Below are 26,176 nucleotides of genomic sequence, written 5' to 3'. Positions count from 1 at the left end.
TAACTGTACTGTTGTTGTCTAATTTAACTGCTTTGATTTGCTGAAGAAGGGAGGGCTCCACAGCAGTCATTTTCTCTTTGTCACTGTCCAGATCTTTGCATAGACATAATATCAGCTGTCTGCTGTCCAGGCATTTTCTTTTGCGTCACACAAACCTTGTAAAAATATACATGGCAGAAGTTGAGAATCTCACATTAAACCTATCTTTTAATAGTATGGGGAGCCTCTGGGGTGTTTTTGCTTCTGTCTTTCTAACTACTTCTCATTCTCTTTCTTCCTCAGTGCCTTCCAACTATTCATATGTACCCAATTAGTATGTAGAGAATCGTCTACACAGCCTCAAAGGCAAGTGTGATACATCCCATGATGCAGTGCCAATAAAAGCCAGTCACAGAAGAATTTCACAGACTTTTGCCTCTATTGCAATTCTGTCAGTGAAGAAATAAGAAAGCTGGAACTTTGGAAATAAGCTTTTGCCAGCCATTATGGGAACAGATGCTGAAATGCATGTACCAATTCCAACTCATCAGTATGGGTAAGCATATTAAAGGGCATGAGTAAAAAAAAAAACCCTTTACATTTTAAGCTTTAGTGTCAATGTGACAGCATAATGGCTTTGTTGCTTCAAAGCTGGATGCTAGTTTAATGTCCAGTGTACAGACTTACACCTGGATTTCAGTCCTTCTGCTCCTAATACTCTAGATAGGTTAAATGCAGATAATGAATCTTGATCCTAATTTTTAAATAAACTGTTAAGTGATCTAATGTATGACACAGCCATGGTTGTAATCCCTCATATTTATGCATCCTTCAATCCATATTTCTAACAAACCGAATATATTGCAAGATCAGAAAAAAAAAATCATGAATATATTTCACTACTTATTCCAGTCTCTGACAAACTCTGTCTCACTGTAAAAAAATAAAAAAAATAAATAAATCCTTGTTCTGATTGCACAAAAATAGGACCAAGAGTGGAATCTAACACAATCACAGACACACTGGTCAGTCTCAGTGTTGAAACAGCTTTACTGTACCGTGCAAACTCACACCTCACTCTGTTTGACTGACCGGACCCTTAAAAAGACAGACCTGCTCACAGTGCAGCTGACAGTTATGGGCAAAGAGGGTGTCGAGAGAAATCCCCCAGATGTTACGGACTGGAACGTGTGATAATGACACAGCAGCAGTTGTAGATTCCTGCCAGCAGAGGGAAGCATGCACATGACAAAACAAGTTTCCTTGCTCATGAACCAGCTGTTAGAGCCATGGTTTGCTCTTTTTATACTTAGCCATCATGCCTGAAGTAGATAAACAATATTATGGCAATCTGTGCAAAATAAGATACATATTTATGCAGATGTATAAATACACATTATTCCATTAATTGTTCAGTACATATCAAAGTACTGTTATGTCTTTTATTCCAGAAATTATACCTCAGTCTTTTATTTTTGAATTCCACAGTGAAGTGTTGAAGTTGCTGCTGCATTTTTACAATAATGTCATGAAACATTATTGTAGACAACAGGGAAAACAGACCCACAAACGGGTCTGGGGTATACTATTTATTGGTATGGATGACCTTATAAACAGACAAGCCATAAATAAATGGGTCATGAGTCATATTATTCATCAGACAGGCCACCCACTGAACTACTAGTTAAAAGCACCGCTGCAAAGTAATGGAGTTGAGATAGCCTGTGTGTTTTCAGTTCAGTGTGTGTGAAGAAGAAAAGAGGGAGGGAGGGACGAGAGGACAAGTAGGGGCTATGCTGGAAAAGTGAATGAAGTGAACAGACTTCTGCTGAGAAAAGAGTGAGAGGGTTGGGGAGAAGAAGAAGAGGGAAAAAAGCAGAATGAAGACGCCTCTGAGCAGAGCGATGGAGGACTCGTAGATGAAGAGGCTGGAATCGCATGCAGAGTGGTTAAATAAGGGGGAGGGTTAACAGCGTACCTTGTTGCAGATGAGTCCTGTAGCGCTCGAGTCGGAGGCAGACATGATGCTCCTGCCAGCGCTTTCTTCCCCCCATTGCAATGAAAAAGCGGAACCCTCCTCCCCTCAGCCCGTGGTAACAGTGGGGAGAGAGGGAGGTGCGCGCTGCCTAAGTGCTTCACAACCACTGCTGCGCTGCCTCAACAGTCATTTCCTATACAAAATTGATGCCCTGACTGCAGCACTGTTGTGTACACGCCCGCATGCTGGTATTGTATAGTTTCTTGCTTTAGCTGCAAGTCAGACTTCATGTAATAAATTTAAAGAAAAAAAAAGATCTTTTCTCTGCTCAGCTTTGCTCTCCCTTGGGTTGCCCTTCTCTGCCACAAATCTCATGCAGCCCTCTCCAGCATCATATTCACAACCCTTTCAGGTTTTTCCATACCTCCCTCTTATGTAAGTTCAGGTATTAAGAAAAAGATACACATATATCTATATAAAATTAACAACTACATTGCTGGACTGGTGTTTACTCTCACTGTGCAGTGTATAATTTTTTACTGGGCACAGGGAGAACTTCTAAAAATAAAGCAGAACAAAGGATAAGCTTGTAAGCCTCGATAAGTAAAAATAACAATGGCTGAGCAAAGGAAAGCTTAAAAATAGTCTCTGATTGTCATTCCTCTGCCAATTGGTATCTTCCCTTATTGCACAGGAAAAGCAAAATGAATAACACTCAGAAATGCAGAGGATGTAAAGCCGTTGATGAAAGAGAGGCGAACATGTGGATGCAGAAAGCAGAAAGGAAGAGAAGGCGAGATGGGGCGAGTAGGGTAGGGCTTGCCTGCTTGCCCTGCCCTGCACCATCCTCCTGACAGGAAGGTGATGCATGAGTCTACAAAACAGAATTGCATCGGTGAGTCAGCAAGCAGCCATCTAGAGTCCATCAGATGTCTTAATAAGCCAGAAAGAGACGTCTCCGTTGCAGAAGAAAGTCTCGTTCCTGGCGAGCCAGGCCTGGATGCCTGCTCTATACGTTGCCCCAGGCACTGAAGACCCTGATTTGGGGTCCATTGTGCTGGCAGCATGCATGCTCTCTCACCCTCACTGAACTTTCGCTGCTTAAGAATGAAGAAAGTGCACTCTGCCAAGGCTTTTAGGAAAAAAATGCCCTGGGGCTATATTTCTGTGTGGCTTTTTACAAGCAGGGAAGCACATACCATATTAACACACACACACGCACACACATAGAGACACACACATTATTAAAGTTATTGCAATAACTCTCCGATCCCTCAGCAGAGAAGATATGGTAGCTATATTTCCATCATTAGGGCTGTGGGTAAAACAGCCTCTGAGTAATGGCACCATACAATCATAAAGGGAGAGAGAGTTAGAAGGAATGAAAAAGAGGGCTAGAAACAGGCAAAGGCTAATATGAACTACATCGCAACAGAAAGAGAACTTAAACATGCGAGTTTTCAATACATTTTTAATGTCAAATCATTAGTCTGCTTTGCTACTGTTGATTCTTAGAGCTCTATATTTTCAAGCGAAATGGGTGGAGGTAGATTAAGAGAAAAAGATGACAGGAAATTGTGGGAGAAATGAAAAAATACAGAGATTTTTGAAGGAAACAGGCAGAGAAGAACACAGTCAGACTAGAACAGGAAGACAAGATTAAGAGAATATGTCTCTTTTTTTGTTATTAATTTGCTGTTCAGGTGCTCTAAATATAGCTCTCCTCTCCTCACACTCCTCCCAACAGTGACTGGGCCTGGCAGCGGTGGGGAGATAGCCGAGGGCTGTTTAAGTTAAAGTTCAGTGAGTTTTGATGAATTCCTTAAAGAAAGAGTAAAGCAGATTTGAGAATGGCTCAGCTACATTCACTGAAGCCAGACAGACAGTCTGAATATGAATGAGCCAATATGGGAAACAAGAGCAGGGATCTGTATAACTGTGCATGCACATGTGCGCTGTCTCTGCAGTAAAGGTGGGTTTATCTATATTGTATCTATTTTTAATATTGTGGTGCAGTTGTACCTTATAATAGCAATTTTGTTCAGATTTTACACAAGCCAATGAAGACAAAAAATGAAATTCATTTAGAGAAAGACAGAAACTCAAAGTGTACATTTTAAAGTAATTTTATATTTGTATATATGGTTTGTTTATCTTGAAGCAGGTGTCAAAAAATATAATAATATGGTTTTGGTAGTGAAATTCTTTGAGGGCGTAGTGTGACGCTCCACACATTTCGCCTGACAAGTAAAAAATCCTCTGTTAAGTCCTGGAAGGAGACACAAATCCTTTGGATCCCTTTTATCAGGAAGGGCACTCAGTGTAAAAGTCTGCGTAATCAAATATGCGGAGCTACCTGCTGTGGTGACCCCATTGTGAATAAAGAAGCACTGAAAGTAGTTTTATCAGTGGCCTCCAAGTATCCAAGTACTGAATCCAAAAAAGGCAAAAAACAAAACTCATAGTTAAATATTAGATTTTAAACCAGCTCAGTTTTTGAGCACAAGCAGATCTTTATTTGATACTCTCGCACGCCGTTACTTTCTATGATTATCTGTCTCTCTTTTTTCCAACCATACTCTTGTTCTGTAAACAATGTGAGAAGCCCTGTGCCATCTGGGCTTTAAAAAAACAGCTCCAGAGCTTAACGACAAATATGGAGATTAACATGCTGGAACTCTGCAGTCAACCGCTCATCTTTCTGGCCTTGTAACTCATGAAAAGGCACCTTACTTTCTGTGAGAAGTGTTAGCTGAGGCAGCAGTACAGGGAAAGGTGGATCATTCAGAGCCAGAGAGAAATGCAACCAGAGTAGGGCAGAGTGGATCAATATGAGAGGCACACAGATTGATACTCCATACTGTCCTTTGCAGCTCCACCCTCCTCCTGCTCTAATGTTACCCCAGAATACTTTATCCCAGTCTTTAATGAGCCTCTGGAAAACCCTGCAGCCTATGAGGACGCACTGATAAACAGCTGTTCTCTCAACACCAACTCCACTCTTTAAGGAGACCTAAGGAGTGAATACACCTTGCATTTGTCAGCTGCACAGATAAGTGCTGCGAATACAACACTGACGATGTAAATATGTGACTAGTTATGGATGGGTTGTCAGTGACGCTGGCATACAGTAGAAGAAGACGCAGCGAGCGTAGCCAGGAATATCTTTCATCCATGCTGACAACTTGGCCTTGCCGGCTACACTGTGCATCGTTAGACTTTCATCCCCCCGGGGATCCCTCAACCTGACTTCACCAAACTGCTTCAAAGCGCAGAGAGGCTGGAGCTAACCCACATAAAGCTGTGTACCGACGGTGCAGTGCAGAATTAAACAGAACTGCATCCTTCATTAAGTCAGATGTGTTTGTTAAAAGATGACCTGATTTAGGCTTTAGATTTGAGTTGGGCCTAATTGGTGTGTCTTGTTTAGTGCACCGAGCTAACTGGGGGGGATTTCAGACTTATCAATATGTAATGGTGGCCTACATACTCACGCAATCCAGCTTTACATTGAAAAAAAGTGTTTTCGCTCACGTTTAAGTCTCAAAACTATTCAGTGACTACACGGTGTAGGCGAGGAAAGATGTCAGTTAACAAAAGCGAATTAGATAGATACAGATGGATTTTCTAGATTAAACCAGTCCTATGGATACATGAAAGCACATTGTAGGCTATTGTCTTTTCTTTTATCAAGATAACAATGAGAACACCGGTGCACAGATTCTGGAGAGGACCTCAAAGAAGCTGGAACTGGAACCTTTGTGGTCCTCTCAACATTGCTGGTTCATCAAATTTAATCAAGGCTTTGCACACTGATGCACCAGCACACACACATATATATACGTGCACACACAAACACACACAAAGCACTTGGCTCCTCGCGGGACAGGCTTTTAGTGCTCTGTCTCATGCAGTATTTAATTGACCCCACACAGGAAGCCTAGCGGTCCCAAATGCACTCCTTCCCCCCACCAGCAGAGAAAGAAACGCTTGCGAGCATGCCCACAGCTTCCCACCATTGCTCCTCTTTCACACAACTGCACTAAATGCCATTTTCTGCTTTAGTGCAACATTTCCAGTGAAATGTGAGTGCTGAGGGTGAGGAATCTGGATATCCATCAGATCTGTTCACAGCGGTCAAATGGAGATCAAAATTCAGTCTTCCCCCACTTTAACTACTGCAAACAACTCCACTCTTCAAACTTTCAATCAAAATTTAACGAGGAAAGATTTTTCCATTCTCTTCAAAGTCAGCCAAAATCTTTTATCATCTGAAAATCAGACCTGCTGTGAGGTCTGAGCAATTTGAGGCAAGGAATTTTGATGTAGAAGAGATAGCGCCATACTTACTCAGATAGAGGTAGGAGAGCAACACTCCCCGTCTCTCTTGCTTGCTCTCTCTGTGCTAGGCAGTCATGGTGTGCTCTCTCTCTTGTGTAACACTGAAGTGTACTGTAGCGTGCTTGTAAGCAGACTATCCCTCTCTCTTTCTTTACAGCCCCCCTCCTCTCCTATTCTCCACCACTCAGTACACAACCCTTCTCTACGTCAGTGAGGCTCTCTATGCTCCACATAGCATCCTCTCTCCTCCTCCTTAGTCTACCCTTCATCTCTACCTTGCCTGTCCGATGGGACTTTGTACCAAAAGCGCATGCTGGGTTCTTTCAGAACTCCACCATGATGCTTAAGGTGACAATGTGATGCAGCATCGGGTGGCACTGAGTCTTAAAGCAACAACCAAGGTAAACATGACTGGGATCCCTAGACACTTCAGAAGCACTCGAAGGGAAAAGCTGGAGTCATATTTAATTATACCATATCTGATTTTCTTGTAATTTTCACAAGTTTTTAACAAAAATACCATTGCCAGAATTATTTGGGCAAACCAATTTACGCTTGTACATAGTCGATGAGCAAGTAATTCCAAAATTAAGTGTTGTTGTGAAGTTCTTCCAAGATATCTGGTGATCACTGCCAAATTTGTATCAGTAGAGTTGTGATGAAAACTGATGACATAAATATGTACCATGTGTTGTAACTACATCCTTCTGTACGTTTTCTTATCTGCTTATCCAGCTATCGCACCTATCACAGGGCACAAGTGGGATACACCCCAAGCAGACATCTTTAAAATCACATATTAGCCCAACAAGCAGAACCTTCTTGCAGGGCTAACTGTATAGAGCACAGAGACAAAACCTCCAAGGGGGAAAAAAAATCAAGCATTTCTACAGTCCTGTCACATTTTTCAGCCGCTCTGGATTTCAACATCTCAAAAGCTAAAAGTTTAAAGAAGGGAGAAAGTCTGATGGTGATGAGAGGGGTATGGGGGGCGATGTTCGACACGTGGAGGCGTCCCCGGTGTAGCCTGTGGTTCGCAGAGTGTGTTTTGCAGACGTCATGGATGGCTGTACTCTGACAGCTGCTCGGCTGGTGAGTGTGTGTGTTTTATGGGATGTGGGAGGTCTGCACAAACCAGGTTCATTCATTTGTGCTCACCACACCTTGTATCTATGTAAAAAAGCAGCAGATATGTCAAAGCCAAGTAGTCTCACACATGAAGGAGGACCATGGTTGGCTAGACAATCTCCAACAAGACTGAGATTCATAATTCATAGGCTAGGTTGCAGAAAATAGTGAAACTGGAGGAGGAAAAAAAACAGAAGAGGGACACAGAGGAGGCATCCATTTTCATTCTGTGAATAAAAATATGAATGAATGAATGAAGGTTTGGAAGTTAAACAAAGGGAGAAAAGGAGGAGAGAAAGAGAGGAGCTTTAGGAGCTGCACCCAAGCATTGAGTGCAGATGTCTGTCAGTCTGTCCCATATGAAGCGCCTCTGTGGGCAGAGCTGCTGCTGGTGCATTATGGATGAGGAGCTATTTTAAGGCACTGGGGATGCTGCATTTTGATTTTTGAGTGGAGGGAAGATGACTCCTTGCTGCCAAATCCTTTCATGAGGTTTATACAGTACTTGATGGGTTCAGACAAGCAGGTACAGAATGTGTTCCAGCACACCAAGAGGAGGGAGGAGGTAAACAGACTGGAATGTTATTGAAGTGAGCGAGAGTGTCACCACGCAGTGCTTCACACAGACAGTGTACTTCTTGCAGTGGCGAGCTGCGCACATGTACCTTACATAATCTCCGGTGAGGCTGTTCACTGAGAAGTTAACAAGCAGTGCACTGAGAAGTTGGTTCAAAGTGGTTCAGATATAATCACGAAAAAAAGTTTGAAAAAAGAAAAAAAGAAGAGGGATTTCAGAAGTTTACTGTGAAACTCATAATGTAAACCACAACTACAGATGTGCATGCAGCTACAGTTTGTTTTTTGTAACCTCTACACTCTCAAATGAACATTTGAAAGAGCCTTATTCCAAATAAAAGTTTTCTCTATACAAGAGAAAAGGTAATAGTTAAATATGTATAAAAATGACTCCCCCCCCCCCATTTTATTCATTGAAAAACGCTGTAAACTGCTTTTTTTTTCAAATAGAAAAAAACAGAATCAATATCTAAGATCTGATTTTGCATTGAGTGCTGAACATTTTGCATAGCAAATGTAGTTTTTGGGATTAGTGGCAAAAAGTCCTCAGCATGATGACAGAGAGACTTTTAGCACTTCATCGTACTGCAGAGGGACTGAGCGGACCTCCAGTAGTTTGCTTCCAGACACACAATGACGCAGATGATGAACCTTTCCCAGCCAGCTGGCTGACAGTATTGTCAGAATTATGTATCCTGACTTTTCAGTCACCTTTAAGTCCAGACCTATTTCCTAATATCGTTTGGTGAATCATCTCACTATAGCTGCAGGTATATATTGATCTGTCTTTGTGAAATGCAACCTCCAGGAAAGAAGAGCTTTCAGAGCACCATGGTAACTTTGATTAAATTAGGCATAAAACATCACAAAATGAAACAACCTAAATAAGTGCAGATTGCTGCAGATGCAACATTATTACATTGATAATTTAGCAGAAATCTGATTTTTGTGTTTTCTATAAAGCACCTAAAGCAGATTAGATTATCAACAGAGAATCATTTCACTTGTATCTATTAACATTGTGACTAATTCAGGCTTTGCAATATTATCTGCAGAAGTAACTTCGCCTGTGTTTCTCTCCCTCAACATGAAACACGTTACTTAGTAAATAAAATACTGATAGCCATCATATTCGGCCTTAGCGTTGTCACTCTGATTTAGGCACTGCATTACATCACATCCTCTGATGAATTACTGGAGTCCTCTCACATTATAAACAAGCATGAAGAATCTAAAGGAGGCAAAGACACAGCCACACAGTTTAACTGATCGTTAATTACCACACTCATTCACAAATGCATGACACCGGTTATGATCTAAATTGCTTTTGTTTTTCCTGCAGTATTAAAACAGTTATTACCTCATTTTCCATAAAGTGGGACTATAAACACACGCAGTTCATCTGTTGCGCCAGCTGACCAGTTTTGTTGTTTTGGGTGAAATGACAATCACGAACATTTCAAAGCTCATCTGTCCCTAATTCCAGCTGGCAGACAGTGCCATGCACGTCAAAGCTTTTCCACTCCAAACGGAAGATTCCCAGCGTGGTCAGCGTGTCTAATTTAATTATCAGCATCCCAGAAAGGACCTGCTACTACTACCTTCGCCCCCCTTACAGGTCTGCATGGTACTGTAAATGCACTGCACGCAGGTTGGTTTCAAACTCCTTCCAGCACAAAAAACAGTCCAAATTTTCCTCAGTTACCTCGACAACATAAAGGTAAAGAAAAGAAGAGGGAAAAACTGAAAGCCCACCTCGTTCAGCAGAAAGACGCTTGAATTGGTCAGGGACATCCGCAGATAACAGCAGTCTCGGTCACCACAGCCCAACTTGGGTGAAAAAGCCACAAGGCATCAAGTAAAGGCAGAGCACCGCGCCTCGTCGAAACATTTCCACAGCCCGAGAAAACTCAGCTGTAATAACGCTTCATTTGGATGCGATGCTCCCACGGCATCTGCGCTGTAAAATCTCTAGTTTCTGGATTCACGGCATGATCAATGACTGTACACAAAGCCACGCGCACGGACACACGGCTGGATAGATTACAGCTTTCGTAATAAATTATGCAAGACCTGCACTTTTCGCACAGCCCGGTCCCCCTGGATTTCTGCGGCTTCATGTTGGATTTCTATTTTGGAATTTCTGAATATATGACGAACATTTTTTAGTAATTCTCATAAATTCATCCAATAATGTTTCTATCTCTAATACCGAACTGTTCCCCTTTCCGTATGCGGCTCAATTTGTTTTTGGCCCAGTTATTTAAAAATGTTTACGAAGCAAGTGTTGCCCCTCAAGCTCTTAAGCTCAGGGTTCATGCAGGATTCCTTGCTTAGCATGAAATTGGTGTAATGGGCTCATTAGAGCGACACGTGAAGGAGAAAGTGTCTGTAATCTGTGCTGTTACACATGGACTAAGCATATTAATTTACTTCATTATCACAGTCCCAGAAGTCCCATTACTTCTGTTTGCTGTTCAGATTCAAAGAGCTTTGTTTGACTGGGATGCTGTTTTAGACGTTTTGCATTCACGAGCTGAAGATGTCCAGGCAGGGAGGGTTGGATGAAGGTCTTCTCGGTTTTCACTGATCCAGCACTTTGCCCACCAGCCCCCACCACTTCACATCCTGCAGACGCCTTCCATTTACACCGTGCCAATCAACCAGGTAGCTTAAACTGTATACAGCACACAGCCAATGTCAAAGACACGGGAGAAAGTCACACACACACATACACAGAGAGGCCCCTGAAGTGGACTGAAAGATTCATTTTGTTCGTTTAATTTCAGATTGTTTTTATTTTAAAAAGATAAGGGGTGTGTGAGACAGTCCGTGACCGTTGGCACCCTCTGCTGGGCAAACTGTAATGAAATCCAAATCTCATATTTGGTCACTTATGTCAAGACTATTAAAAAATCGTAATATTTTGGTAGGAAAATAGGAAATAGGTCCAGTGATTTATTAAGACAGTTTAAACATACATGGGAATACTGTGTGTAAGGCGAAACTAACTGAATTTGTACAATTCAAACAAGCTAGAAAGTTGTTATACTGTTTGGTATGATCACATTTATTCTTCATCTTGTAATTTCTTGAAGTTCAGGAAAAGTCCTCAAAGCTTCTAGAAGGACGAAGCTCTTCTTTGGATGTTGGCTGGGTTTTGTTGTGTTCTCCGTCAAGATGATCCCACATGGCTTCAATGATACTGAGGTCTTGGCTGTGGGGAGGCCAGTTCATGGCTAATAATGATTCACTGTGTGTTTTTCTATCCAGGTATGCCTTTACTGCACTGGCAGTGCGTTAGGGATCATTAACATGCTGAAAAATGAAGCTGTTCCCAGTCAGACAGTTTGGATAGTATTGCGTGGTGGATCAAAATCTGATGGTGCTTTTCTGTGTTTATAATTTCTTCAATTTTGAGAAGATCCTGAACAGTACTGCCTGAATTGCAGTCATGGCTTTCAAAGAATGACACAAGCTCCACTGTGTTTTATACATTTTGACCTCCTCCATATCTATTGCTGGCCTTTTCAATCAAAAAAATTATCCTATTTCCCTTCCTTAAAAATTGCTTCATAACAGCAGCCCATCCACTGGTTAGATTTCAGTGAACAGATGCAGTTTCTCTGAGGGGGTATAGCTCAGTGGTAGAGCATTTGACTGCAGATCAAGAGGTCTCTGGTTCAATTCCAGGTGCCCCCTATGGAAGCTCAAATGATCAGGTAACATTTTTGAAGGACCCTCTAACATTTAAAAAAAAAACTATAGCTCAAGAGCATTTCCTAGCTGAAGAGGCAGATTCATATTTTCATGGTTTTCAGATAGTGTTTATCTGCTGTAAATAGTTCAGCTTCCATAGAAAAAATGGACACTTGAACACTATCTTTGAAATACGACAAGTATGCTTGTTATGCAGTGATTAGATGCCAAGACAATGTCCCTCACATCCTTACATTCCCACCAGCAGCTTAAACAACTTATACAGGGAAGGATCCATGTTTTCATGTTGCATTTGACATGAGATTTATCAGACCAGGCAACATTTTTTTCAGTAACTGTTCAATTTTGGTGTAAAATGTTGCCTCAGTTTCCTGTTCATAGTTGACAGGTGAGGCCTCTGGTGGGGTCCCCTGCTGCTGTAGCCCATCTGCTTCAAGGTTTGACCTGTTGTCCATTCAGAGATGCTCTTCATATGTTGGTGGTTACTTAACTGTGTGTGTTTTTAAGTTATTTTTGCCTTCCTGTCAGCTTGAAGCAGTCTGGTCATTTTCCCCTGACCTCTAGCATCAACAAGGCATTTTCACCCAGAGAACCGGCACTAACTGGATTTTTTAAAATCTCTCTGTAAACACTTGAGATGGCTATGCATGGCCCATTTATTACTGGCAATTTCAGTAAAACATTCATCACTTCACAAGACCTGTAGCCACTGATTTCCAGTTCAGTTCTTGTGTCATCTGCATACTTCAGCCTTTTATTTCAGTTTCCCCTCCTTAATAATGGCTTCAGTGAGCAGCTGCATGATGAGGTATACTACCGACTACTAATGTCTAATATTTGTATAACCTTCCAAACAAGTGTTATGGGATTCGGACCTGGCACAAATTCTACCTAGTAAGTAGTTAATAAATAGAAATAAATACATTTAATTAAATTTAAATTGGAAAGAAAAAGAGCAAGGAAAACAAAAATGTTCCCAGACTTCCTCTACACGCGTCCACACTTGCATAAAATAAAGGTGTTATCAGCTAAGGTATAAAAACAGTAAGACTTGATGCATGTGTGAGGTGTTGATGCAATAACATCAAGTTAGAAAGCTTCCCTCAGATAGTTAGTAGTGACTGGATGCTGACCTTAATGATCTTGAGGAGGCATATGAATGCTGTATATCTGCCACATGATTTGATGCTAGACCATTTAAGGCTAAACACAAACAGTGACACTTTATACTGAATTCTGTAATGCACAGGGAGCCACTGCAAGGCTGTCAGCACTGGAACAATGTGATCTTTTCTTTTCTTTTTTTGCCCCAGTCAGAAATCTAGTTAAATGATTTTGGTCTAACTGTAAATAAGCAAGGCTGACTGGCTAACTCCATATATATGCTAAACTAAAGATGGAAGGCCACACAATATAACCTCATTCTTGCCTTGTTTAGCTGTGGGAAAATATGAAACATTGAATTATTTGAAGCCAGGATACAGTGATTGTGCCCTTGTATAGAGGAGTGATTTCCAAGATTCCCTGGTATATGTTTGTAAATCATCTGAGTTGGAATGAAAAAGACATGTCATATTCAGAGGGAGCACGTACAAAGAAAACAGAACAGGCCACAAAATAGAGTCTCTGGGAACTCCAGATGTCATAGAAGAGTATTTTCCAATGTAGACTGAAAAAGCCCCTTATTTAATATAAGACTGAAACCTGTTTCGAGCCAAACCCTTGACTCCTACACAATGTTCCAAATGCTAAATGAGTAAATCATGATTGACTGAGTAAAAGGTAGCACTCGGGCCCAGCGGAGCTAAGATGGAACAATCACCAGTACAGAAATCACCAGACATTCAGTAGAGTATCATTTATTACTTTTAAAAGAGAAGACTGAGCATTGTGAAAGTCCCTGAAACCTGACGGGAAAGTCTCATAAATTTTGTTCTTGTCTAGAAAAGACAAACGTTGATCTAAAACAACTTTTTTTTTAAAATAGAAGTTTAGCTATAAATTACAGTTTTTTGAACAGCTGTGGTAAACTGCCGTTTCAGTGACTGCTCAGATATTGTGAAGAATTTTGCATTAGGACAACCCCTACTATACACAGTGTCCAAGAAAAAGGAGAAAAAAAAACACACATCTGGTCTCAAAACAGCACAAAACTTCAAACTGGAACTTTGAGCATTAAAAGAAGCTAATGAAAACTGGCAGCACAGTTTTGGACAGATGAAATCAAAATATATTTATTGGACTCAGATGGCGTCCAGCATGGTTGGAGTGGACCTGGCTGGGATTACAACAGCTGGAGGTAGATCTATACAAGCGTTAACCATGCTGGACAGATGACATTTGTACCTTTTTCTGTGAACGCAGGTTTAATGCATTTTGAAGTGCAACAATGCATAAAAGATCAAAAATGATTTCTAGTCTCAAGACACTTGAAAAACATAAATTTCCCACACAAAGCAATCATGAAATTGCATTTAAAGGAGAAGTGATGGCTGTCACCAGTCTCCTAAATTAGAGACATAAATCCAGTTGGACGCCTCGGGAGTATTTTAAAGTTAAGCAAAGACCAAAACAAACAAAAAAAAGAAGCAATTTTCCATTTTCTATTCTGTTTCTTCTGCACCCACACTTGTGTTGCCCTGGCTAATATAAAGCCATTTTAGTAATATTTAGGCTCACATTAGTAAAATATGGTGCTGTAACATAGATTTATGCAGCAGTCCTTCCATGTAAAAGCAGAGTAAACTAACTTACAACTGTGTGCATTAATGTAGTCATACTGCGTGCTTACTGAAGCCCAATATTTAATATTCCTTGTCAGCAAATTGAGCACTTGTTGAGCTCCTAGTTCACACAGTTTGCACTGAGTGATTTTTGGTGGTCTGTGCAGCCATTAAGCCCGAGTCAGTTGTTTCTTAATAAATGTTTTTGATGTACTTTATATAAGACCAACTGTGATGATTGTAAGAACTGAATAAAAAACAGTTTAGAGGTCAACATGATCGCTTCGGGAGACTTTTGGAAGTTTTTAGTGGATAAATCATCGCCACTAGGTGGTGTTTTGACAATATTTGCATGCAATGCTTAACAACAGCTTCTTTGTTCTCTCCTAGCTTGCTATTAATCTGCACGCTGTGTTACAACAAGGGTGAAGTAAACGAGGAGGAAGGAACAAATGGACATAATGACGGGCAGGAGAGCGGATCACACTCGAGCAGGTGGAGACGCACGCACGTCACCTCTAGGGGGACTCCTGCGATCATGAATGGGATGGGAATGTTGGACTGGAACTGTCAGTGTGTGTGTGACTGTGTGTGTGTGAGGGAGAGAGATAGAGAGAGGGAGAGAGGAGCGCTGTGAATGTAGGGTCGTAGCTTTGGCTGGGAAGAGAGAAGGCTGTCCTGCCAATTTCGCAGTTTTCCCTTGCTTTCCACAAGGACAGACCCGCATCCGAAGTGTGTCACGGCGGCTGCGTAAAGACCGAAGACAGGGCTAAGCTCCACTGCAGTGTTACGGTTACTCCTACTGGATGTCCACTGGTAAGTACACTGCATGTCTTAAGCTTTGTATTGGGCAACAATGTGAATTTGCTACAGCTCAGCGACACTGAAAAGCAGTCAAAGGAATGAGCCGTGGAAAAGACTGGGAGCAGTTGACTTGCACTGGAGTGTGTTTTGCTGTGATGACTGCGGCGGCGTTGAGCCGCCTTAACTATTCAGCGGGACTGTACACTACTGTACACAGGCGCAGACATCACTTTATTTATGTAATGTGACATTTAACGCGAAGAGGCGAATCAGCCGAGTGACACTTGGCGATTCTGCCCAGAGCGTTTCACCAGCGTCCTCTTGCCCAGTGACCTGTTTGGAGTCCAAACATAATGACGTACGCGTTTATGTTGGGGGAACAGGCCCGGTGTGTAGCCCTTTTACAGCCCTTATCACTGTACAGTAGTCCTGTGAGCTGTATAGCACATTCATCCGATATCAGAGGATCAGCTGCCAAGGCAGAAGTTGCCCAACGGAATGTTTTACTCACGACAAGTTAGTAGAGGCGCTGATGTGTGGCAACCTGCACTTTCTTCTGCAACCCACACACTCCCGGCTGACTCCAGACTATCCGGGTCCAACGCCGTCTCCATGAGATTTGTGGTTAAAGCGGCTACATTTGAACACTGGGAGCAGTGCCTCAGTGGCTACTTAGAGCGTCCTGTTATGTAATGCGCTTCGGCCGACTGCCCCTTAATCAGACACAGCCTGGGCCTACACGTGTAATTGCCAAACATGTTTTCGGACATCAGAATCATGTTAGCGCCGGTGACCGCAGGACTGTTCCGTGTCAATGTGCACAATAATACAGATATTTGCTCGTACGCATCGTCCTAATTTTTAAACGCACGCAGGACGGCTGATTCCAATGTACACATGTGCAATGTACAGATTCGTTTCGTGGTTTATGGCAGATGTATGCCTGCACAGATTGCATTACATAAGAGCCGCATGTCGCAGTCTGACCTGTCGTAAATGTATAAGGATGAGTCGAGGACTAAGGTTGTTTCTGCAGGAAAAATGAAGGTGAAGGGACACATGCTTGCAGTGTGCCAGAGTGGGTCATACGCCAAAAAAAATGCACCCAACGTGAAACAGCATGCTAATTACTTTACCAGTTTGTAAATGTTGTGATCAGCTATTAATCTATTATTAAGTAGGAAGGAATTTAATTAAATAATAGTTACTGAAGAGATGGTTCCCCAGCTTGCACCAGTGTGGGTTATATTTAACATATAGTTAAATAGTTATCCTTTTAGTTTTCAGCTTGGCAGCTTTCATGTTAGAGGCTGCTGTTGATTATAAACATGTGTGCACTTCATGCTTGCTCTTCCCACCATTAGTCTTAGCTCTGTCAGCCTGGGAGATTTGCTTATTGAGTTTAGAGGTTAGCGCTGTCCTTGACATGTACTGCTACAATCCAGCTATAGTGAGTCATCAAAGCTAATGGGGGAAGCATGGACGGTTTAATCTGGACTGGAGAGCTCTTGATCACTGATGGTGCCCACTCAGTAGGCCTTTGTTGTCAAATAGAGCACACCCATGCCTGCCCACTCAAGATGTTAGGGGCAGATTTCGGTGGCAAAGCATGGCAGAGTGCTAGCCACCAAGAAGTGGTGTTTGATACCAGTTGTGGAAGCCGGCAATCAGTGTAGAGCTGGTTGGAACGGGACTGCATTCTTTGTCATGGTTTCAGGATAAAACTTATGAATGGCACCTGCTGCACGAGGCAGGAATTAGAGGAGGTTCTGCTTTTACAGTTCAGCATTTTGCAGGCAGAACAAAAACATTTGAAAGTGTGGTCCCAGCCTGGCTGAGGCATGGAAAGAAAAGAAGTGGAATGGGCAAACCATACAAAGACGTGCACATTCAGTGGCATAAATAGGCCCTATAACACCAAACATATGTGTAATATGAAAAATGAATACTATTAATGTTAATGCAATCAGGTGCTACTCCCTCATGCTTTGTTTGCTTAACAATATGACATGTTTTTTGTGTTTGTTTTTTCATTTGCTTTTACAGGAGAACAGGTGGTTTTTAAAGGCACTCGGTGGTGTATAGAGTTGACACACTGACTGTTTCTACAAAAGAAAGCAACTCAAATGCAGACGCCCCTCTGATGCTTTTGGCCAATTTGAGCTCATGGTGTGTGCTCGCTGGGGTAAACTAGTGGCCTGGCCAAAGAGCGCAGTGTTGCTAAACACAATTAAGCCAACACAGGTGAGACGATTCTCAAATCTCTATATTAAAAGAGATTAAAAGCTTCAAGATCAGTACTGTTTTATGTGAAACATTACCAATTGTATGTTGTGTTTTGTAGGATGTCATGGGCCAGAGACCTCTTTCCAGGCAGAGTGGACCAGCGAAAGACAGCATGGGGAGAGCGCAATGGCAAAAAAAGGAAGGACAGCTCGTCACTATGCAACCCACGTTACATGAGCTGCCTGAGGGACCCGGAGGACTTGGAAACCCCTAATGCTGCCCCTCAAAATTACCACTGTGGGGCAGGCACCAGTGGGAACAATTTTGGCCTGCGCTGTGGCTGGCAGGAAGACCACTATGCGAAACGGATGGTTGGTGGTGGAGATCTGGGTCTAAAGGCTGTGAATCTGGGCTTCGAAGACGGTGAGCTGAAGGGTAGGAAAGAGGAGGAATTAGGACAGTTCTCTGAGGGTAGCTGCAAGACAATGACTGCCGCAGACTGTTGTATGCAGGTCGTGCGGGTTTTTCAATCCAAGAAATTTCAGTCCACCAAGCTGGAACGTCTTTATCAGCGGTACTTCTTCAGGCTCAACCAGAGCTCTCTGACCATGCTAATGGGAGTTCTGGTGGTGGTGTGCGTTGTTATGCTTACCTTCCACTGTTTCCAACCGGAGTCAAGCCTCAGACCTGGCTACATCTCAGTACTGTCTGTGGCCATGGTTCTTTTCCTGGCGATGATGGTGGTGTGCAATCGAAACGGCTTCCACCAAGATTACATGTGGATTGTGAGCTACCTTGTGATCGGGGTACTGATTGTAGTGCAAGTATATGGGATCGTCAGCGTGTCCCCCCACAGTGCATCAGAGGGCATCTGGTGGACAATGTTCTTCATCTACATTATCTATACCTTGTTGCCAGTCAGAATGAGAGCTGCTGTGCTTAGTGGAGCTGTGCTGTCCATCGTACACATAGTCACCTGGTATCTCAACAAAGACAATAAGGATAAGTTCATTTTTTTTAAACAGGTAAGTGATGACAATAATTCTAGAATAGATGGAGATATGCATTTATATTTAATTTGATGTTATTTCAACATCCATAGAGCAATTGTTCAGTAGAATATTTATTTCAAAACATTCAGTTTGAGTTACTTTCAAACATCATTTATGTTTTATATTGTATTATTTTTTTCAGTTTTTTGCTTTGCTTCCACGTGTGACCGGTGTGTTTTTGCGTTGTGTCTGACAAAGAAAGGTAAAAGAAAGAAAGACCTCCAAGTAAATAACTTGCTCGCTCCAGCTCCTACAACCAAACACAAACAGTGGGGGAGAGGGTTAGCTCAACCCATCACAACTTCCAAGCTAGCCAGAATTATATATTCATGCTAGCATTAACGGCGCCTAAAACACATTTGTGGCACACACATACTACACATTTATAGCATCTAACAAAAACAGGCACAATGATGACAATAATTGAACTAAAGACACACAATCAGAAACATCAGGGTGGCTAAATATACATTATATGTGTGTTGTACAGGGTCTGGAAAGAAATGACACCAACCTCTCCCACAGGGTAATTGTAGAAAAGGGGAGAGGCCAAAGGGGTACACTGTATTTATAGGGTTGCACCAAAGAAGAAGAAGGACAATGAGGAGGGGCTCCAACTGATAAAGAACATAACTACAGGCTTGAAGGTCCTAAAAGTCAGGTATAAACTGGAAAATAAAATTTGTGGTCTAGAACACATTTTGTGTAATTATAACAACATGTAATGTCCGTTACACACGGAGTCAGACATGCTAGTAATTTTTAAAAGTGGTCTTGAGCAATAGTTCTCCAGGATTTCTGAAAGTCTTTGAAAGTTTTATCTTTGGATCGTGGCTGCTTTTTCTCTCACTTACAGTTCAGTCCTTGTACTTGACCACTTTCAGAGGAATGCTTGTTAAGCCACTTAACACTGACCTATGAATCAGTAAAGCATAAAAAGGCCCCTAACTCAAAGGGTGAACCAGTGCTATGTCTAAAAACAATGGCTGGCTTAACAAAAACAAAAAACCATTTAAAGGCATTATGTTATTGCTATCCTGTCACAAAAACACATAAAATGATTTCATATTTCTTTAATGGAATCTATGAAAAATGTCAAAGATAGCAGAGATTATGTTTGCACCGACAAGGTGATTCCCAAAGAGCTATTAGCCAAAAACTTGTCATATCTTGAAATTGTGTTCAGTGTGGTCATAAAAATTGTGAGAAAACTAGAGAATTTCCTGCAGACGAACAATCTCTGTAAGTCAGGAATATGACATTTAAAAAAAAAAAAAAAGCTTGAAGACCTGAGAGACGCACCTGTCCCTTCAGTTAGGATGTCTTGAGCAACAGCTCGCCAGGATTCCCCCCAATATTTTTTTCTTTTCCCCCTCTTGAGCTATTACAGGGGGTATCCGGATTTGAACCGGAGACCTCTTGATCTGCAGTCAAATGCTCTGCCACTGAGCTATACCCCCTACACGAGAGCAGTACCGGGCTCCAAACCGTTAGCAGATGATCCCTCAACTGTTCGCCATCACAAATGATCTCAATGGAAGGGTGGCTGCCAACAAGCTATTCTTAATGAAAAGGCAGAAACAAGGAAATGTCTCAAGGAAAGGAAAGGAAAAGAAACAAGGAGAAAAGGCTGAGGTATGACAAATTGCACAAGAGCTGGCCTGGAATATCAGTGGGAACAGGTCCTATGGCGTGATGAATCCTAGTTACTAGTATGACACTAGCAGCCTAGGAGAGAATTTAAATGTGTGTCTTTGTTCAAAATTCCCCTAAAAATTCACCCTAAAACTAAATTTGTCCCTTAACAAAGAAATTTGTCCGCAGCTTTTTTGTTAGGCTTACTCCTATTGGATATCCAATGGTAGTAATGACGCATTTTGCAGAACTCCAAGTTTTTTGTTTTGGTTCAACATCACAATTAAGTCTTTTTATAAATACATGCATAAACAGGAATACGGTTACATGGACCAATTTCTTTTTTACAGGAAGCCACTGGGGATTTGTTTTCAAAAAGATAGCGACGGTCACATCCACGTTTTGAAGCTGAGCCAGTATTATTCCCAGTAACTGCCTGTGTATGAATGTTCTTAAAATTTGTGAGTAAACAAGATAAAACATCTCACACTTGTTGATTTGTGTTAGTCTGGGCCCGCTATTATCACGACACAAAGGAGTACAATGTTGTTACTGTACTCATCAGTGGAAACGGCCTACTTTCTCTTTTCATCAATATAGGACAAAACATTTTAAAGGCTCTTAACCACTTTTCCATGTCAAAGGTGATGTACTAAAAGTAGATGCTACTGTAGATCTCAGCAGTTTTCAAATGAGATTTTTAATGAGCTTACATTATGTGCTGTAGGGCAGCTACCAGCAGCTCTTTTGGGGTTTGTAGAAGGTCATCTGGGTTGAATGAGCCCATTTAGCTACACTGTGGAGGAATATCATGATAATGTAGCATGGTGCCATCCAGGCCGCCAGTCCCTAAAACAAGGAGGCTATTGTACTGTAGTAAAATGAAATGGGGTGGGGTGGGATGCTCAGATTGTGCAATGAATTTTATGGAAAACAGAATGATTACTTCTTCATACTGGAAGCTGTGGGGAAAAACAAAACAGGATTAGGCACTTACAATGACTTCAGCTCCCAGCACACTGGAAATATTTCTTCATCACTTTTGTATGTTGGTTCCTTCTGTATGTGCTGTCAGTTACTCGTTGATTTTATCACAATTTACACTGTGTTTGCATTAAGTGGATGTGCACCGACTGCACTATTAAACTGTACGTAGTGTTTTGTAAACAAAGTAGACCTCCAGTACAGAAATAGTGGATGTCCTTCACAGACCTGCAGCAAACCATTTTTTTTATCAGCTATTTATCCGAACAACCTTCGTTTCATTAAATTCATGTTATACGCTGATAGATGTCAAAGTCACAGCCAACTTTCCACAACGCCAGTGTGTTTAGTTGTTTTTTATATACACGGAAAATGGACTGGTTCTTATATAGTGCTTGTCTACTCTATGTGAGCACTCGCTTTTTTACTACAAGCCTTATTCACACAACTGCTTATTCTATGTCTAAGCTTATTTAATCTCACATTCACACACTTTCTCTTAGGGGTTCGGCGGGTCGGTGGCGTTTAGTGGGTTTGGTGGGATTTGGTGGGGTTCGGTATCCTGCCCAAGGAGACTTTGACATGCAGTCTAGAGTCTAGATTATATCTGCCAAACAGAAGCAAGCTGTTTGAAATTCTTTTGATTTGTAGTGAATCAATCTCACCAACATGTCTTTAATTTGTATTTTTATATTATTGGACTCTACTGGAATAGGTCTGCATAATTAGAGTTCAAAAGACTTCTTTATCCTATATCTTTATTCGCTGATATCCTAGACAGCCAAGAGTCGAGTAGAGAAAATGGTTGAAAACTGTATTTAGAGAACTTTAGGTTCACCTGTTCGCCTCCTTATTTACCGCAAACATCTATCATCAGCCAATCACATGGAAGCAGCTCAATGCTTTTAGGCATGTAGACATGGTAAAGGTGACCCACTGATGTGAAAACTAAGCATCAGAAAGGAAGAAAGGTCATTTCAGTGACTTTGAATGTGGCATGGTTGATGGTGCCACGTGGGCTGAATATTTCAAACCACTGACCTACTGGGATTTTTCATGCATAGCCATCTCTAAAGTTTGAACAACAGATTACTTTAAAAATTGTTGCCTGGTCTGATGAATCTGAGTTTCTGCTGCATGATTTGCTAGGCCCAGAATTTGTCACGAACGACATGAAAATAGTGAGCCATTCTTTATTGTATCAAGTGTTTAGGCAGCTGGGAGGGACAGTTTCAGGAGATTTCAGTTGAGAAATTGTTTTCGGCAATTGTTCTTTGGACTTTTGGAAGGTCTTCCAAAAAAAAAGAAAAACTAAGGCCCCCTTCAGATCTCAACTGCTCTTGCAGTTCTCAGTCTTTTCCATTGGTGGCTCTATAGGGGGCATCTGGAATTGAACCAGAGACCACTTGAGCTGCAGTCAAATGCTCTACCACTGAGCTACACCCCCTATGCAAGAGTTGCACTTGGCCCTTCAGATGATCTGTAAACTGTTCACCAATGCCCCACCACAAATGGTTTCTTCTTGACATCCACCCTGGTGGTGTAATGATGTGATTAACATTTTCTTGGCACACTTTGGGCCACCTAGTACCCATTGAGCATCTAACAAACACATAACAAGTTTTTTTGCGTGGGCTGTTGCTGGAAGTCACGGTCCCAGAAACTGCAGGAGGAGTGGAGTAGAACAAAGTCCAAGGTGTTTAAAGTCCAGTATGAAGTTACCACTATCTATGATCTATGATTGCTCTGTGTGTCATGGCATGTGCAGCCACCTACCAGGCCTTTTCAGAGCAGTTTTATGGAGATGCTGGTTTCCTTTTCCAGCAGGACTTGGCAGCTGCCCGCAGTGTCAAAATTACTGCTGGTTTGCTGACCATGTCATTATTGTACTTAATTGGTAAGCCAACTTGCCTGATCTGAACCTACGGAATATGGTCAAGAGGAACATTAAAAAGATCCAAACTAGAAATAGAGCTGAGCTCAGCAATCAAAGCAGCACGGGCTTCAGAAACACCTCAGCAGTGCCATGAGCTGATCACCTCCAGATCTGATATGGACCATTTTTTTTTATGTTTTTAATTTCTAAAAATAGCTTTTCCCATATAAATGTATTAAATTTAAATTAAAAAAATAGATAAGTTCAAAAACATGTGCGGTCTGACCCTCTGTTACTGTATTTCTCCACCAGTCATGACTATTAATCAACCAGATGAATGTGCAGCCATTATGAAGAAGGCAATATTGACATAACTCTACTGGTACATTGAGGTTATGTGTTAAGTGCTCATGTCCCAGAGTGTACAACGTGACTACGTTGGTTTGATGTCCTGTTTAGCTCTGGCCCTGGCTGTTGCATTGGTCTTCTGATGATGTCCTGCTACCTTGCCTGAGGGTCTGGACCCTCAACACAACATGTTCCAGTTTTCTAAACAATCAATGGACATCAGACTGTTCCAATCTCTTTTTGGCTTTACTAAACATGGAGGAAATCACATTTTTCCTTCAATTCTGTTGTTGTATAACAGTGTAGCACACTCATTTTTTGCATTTATCATCTCAAATTTATATGGATTTCATGACCAAGATTTCTGTTTTTAGCTTTAAAAAATGACATATTCTTTCATTTAATCAGCTCTCGGGTACTTCTCAGTTGTATGAATATTAAGGAATAATGTTCAGTCTGTCACTGTGTCTGTATCACACAACTAAGCCCTTACAAACCTCGGTTACTCTGCTTCTGGGACCTTATCGACCTCCACCCCATTGTGTGCCTGAGCCGTTTGTATTTTTCCTGCAGAGATATTCATGTAGAATTAGAGCTGAGAAGATGTGAAACGGATGATAACGAGGACAAAAGTGGTCTTTGTGAGGGACCTCCACTATGAAGCAGGAGGGGTGAGGGGTGTGCGGAGGTTACGCTGGTGACAAGGGGACAGACACGGATTGAGAGCATGAAATAATGCTAGGCTGACTCACCATGCTTTAAATGAGCTGCTATTCTCTTTTTTTTCTCTCTCCACTCTTTTTTTTCCTCTGAGTCATAATTCCATTCTTACAAAATCCCTCTCAGATGGAGTGGCCTTTTATTTCATAGCCGACAGAGACTGAGCTCACCCTACTCATGGGGATTGCTTCCATCCATAGATCTCCACATTTCACTGTGCTCTTCTGCTCTGAAGAGCCTCCTGAGACAACTACAAAGAGACAAAGGTGAGACTGTTTCAGGAAGAAGCAAGTTGTGCCGTTGCCCTGCAGATTCAGGGTTCAGATGAACTTCTATCAGTCTTACAGGTAGTGCTGCCTGTTAAGATTTAAAAAGACTGTCTGCACAACATTTGTGCAACATTCTCTCAGGAATGTGTTGCATAATTTTTAGGCTTTGTTCATTGTGTTTTGTTGTGGCTCAAAAGGCACTTTGGACATCATTGGTTTCCTTTTTCTCACAAATCACTAACATTTCATTGCTTTGTCCTTTTTAATTAGTTTTCGAACGAGGAAGAAGCATAGCATCTCAGAACATCAGATTTATTATCCAACTGACGATTTCCAAATTAAACCAGTGCCTGTGAGAGATTAACAAGCTGTATCCCTTAAACTCTAAAGCTTCTCTGTCAGTTAACAAATAAGTTATATATGTTAGTCCTCAGTGATTAAGCTGTTCTCATAATAACATGTTGTATCGCATCCATACATTTTACTTCAGAACAGTTCAGATGGCTTAATTTGTCTTCACTTTTATTGCTCACAGTTACTTTTTTCTTTAAAAGGCTTTGATGTGGATGACATGCTGTCTGAGTTCGGCTCAAGTTGTTGGAAACTCTTCTTTGATATTTGATGGGTTGAAATCCCTTCCGTGTATTAACTTGGCAACTGAAGAGTAAATGTATTATTTCCTCATCTTCTGCTTACTGGGTTTTTCCACGCTTCATCCCTTTAACTGGGTTTGGTGTGAAGTCTGTTATGAGAACTTATGTGTTGTGCAAGCTGTTTCATTCCCAGGTCTTCACATCTGCTGGCGCCAAATATAAATGGTCATTTCCTGTCAGTATTAGTTGTTGTGATTGGCCTTTCTGACATTTCTGCTCGGCTACTGGATACTTAACATTATAATCTCAGATCCCTGCTCTAGCGTGTGGACATGAAAAAGAGAGAAACACAACTGTAGTTTTCAATAAAATTATGCAATAATCAAATAAGTTTGGGGGTTTAATTCAATTCAGTTTTATTTATATAACCACAACAATAGCCGCCTCAAGGTGCTTTATGTTGTAAAGTAAAGATAATAATACAAAGAAAACCCCAACAATCAAACGACCCCCTATGAGCAAGCACTTGGCAACAGAGGAAAGGAAAAACTCCCTTTTAACAGGAACAAACCTCTGATTGATCGGACGGTGCAGCTATCTGCCGCGAGACAGGACAAAAAGACATACTGTCGAAGAGAGACGGAGATTAATAATAACTAATGATCAGTTGCAGAGTGTTGTAGAAAAACAGAGAGTGAAAAGAGTCAAGTTAAGATTATAATTTTAGCTCATAGTGCTGAGCACTTGCTTGGTGGTTGAAAGTAAGTAACAGCTGGCATTATTATAGCCATACTCCGTATGGGAGGTCATGTTCCTTATTCTACCATTGTTTCATTGGATCAGTGTTTCCAAGATCTATGATTGTATTGTATTATATGTGGGTCGAGGCTACACATTTTCATTTGTTTGCAGAAATAAACAAATATTTCCATAGACAAATACCAACTCTTTCACAGAGCAGTGGAAGCTGTGAAAAACACTACCCCTTGACACATCAGCACAACCAGTCTGCACTCTGCTGATTGTGTGGTGATCCGACACCTGAGGAAGAACCTGTTTCTTTTGCCAAATTGCTTTGGGGTCGGCGAATGTGGGAGTGGTGGAAACACACTGATCCTTCAGCTTAACACTGGTGAAATCTGTCAATGAAATGTTGCAAGCATGACCGAGGCATGCATAATGCATTTATGCCAGAACATTTGTGTTGCATAAGAAAATCCAAAA

The 26,176-nt window shown here is 41.5% G+C and overlaps 2 protein-coding genes and 2 non-coding genes across 7 annotated transcripts in view; 2 read left to right on the top strand and 2 right to left on the bottom strand.

Annotated features, from left to right (window-relative positions):
* Window positions 1-2,056, bottom strand: part of cacnb3b (calcium channel, voltage-dependent, beta 3b) — a 14,159-nt gene extending 12,103 nt beyond the window's left edge. For both annotated transcript variants that reach the window (XM_005732632.1, XM_005732633.1), the window contains exon 1: window positions 1,958-2,056. In XM_005732632.1, the coding sequence (XP_005732689.1) occupies window positions 1,958-2,002 (45 nt within the window). In that variant the 5' untranslated portion in view covers window positions 2,003-2,056. The remainder of the gene's footprint in view (window positions 1-1,957) is intronic.
* Window positions 2,057-11,632: 9,576 nt separating this feature from the next.
* Window positions 11,633-11,704, top strand: trnac-gca (transfer RNA cysteine (anticodon GCA)). Its single transcript has one exon. It is a non-coding gene; the product is annotated as a tRNA-Cys (tRNA).
* Window positions 11,705-15,026: 3,322 nt separating this feature from the next.
* Window positions 15,027-26,176, top strand: part of LOC102212710 (adenylate cyclase type 6-like) — a 31,067-nt gene continuing 19,917 nt past the window's right edge. Inside the window, exons 1-3 of one of the 3 annotated variants that reach the window (XM_005732629.2) lie at window positions 15,027-15,261; window positions 17,296-17,493; window positions 17,594-18,500. In XM_005732629.2, coding sequence (XP_005732686.1) covers window positions 17,595-18,500 — 906 coding nt within the window. In that variant the 5' untranslated portion in view covers window positions 15,027-15,261; window positions 17,296-17,493; window position 17,594. Of the gene's footprint in view, window positions 15,262-17,295; window positions 17,494-17,593; window positions 18,501-19,032; window positions 19,189-24,237; window positions 24,357-26,176 lie in introns of those variants that run through there. The other 2 variants (XM_013910726.1, XM_013910725.1) reach the window with 2 other exon arrangements.
* Window positions 19,916-19,987, bottom strand: trnac-gca (transfer RNA cysteine (anticodon GCA)). The gene has a single exon. It is a non-coding gene; the product is annotated as a tRNA-Cys (tRNA).

The sequence above is a fragment of the Pundamilia nyererei genome, unplaced genomic scaffold (genome assembly GCF_000239375.1).
Source record: "Pundamilia nyererei isolate P.nyererei 1_Seehausen unplaced genomic scaffold, PunNye1.0 scaffold00047, whole genome shotgun sequence".
In the NCBI taxonomy this organism is placed as follows: domain Eukaryota; kingdom Metazoa; phylum Chordata; class Actinopteri; order Cichliformes; family Cichlidae; genus Pundamilia; species Pundamilia nyererei.
The sequence above is the reverse complement of the archived record's forward strand: the minus strand, read 5'-3'. Positions and strand labels throughout refer to the sequence as shown.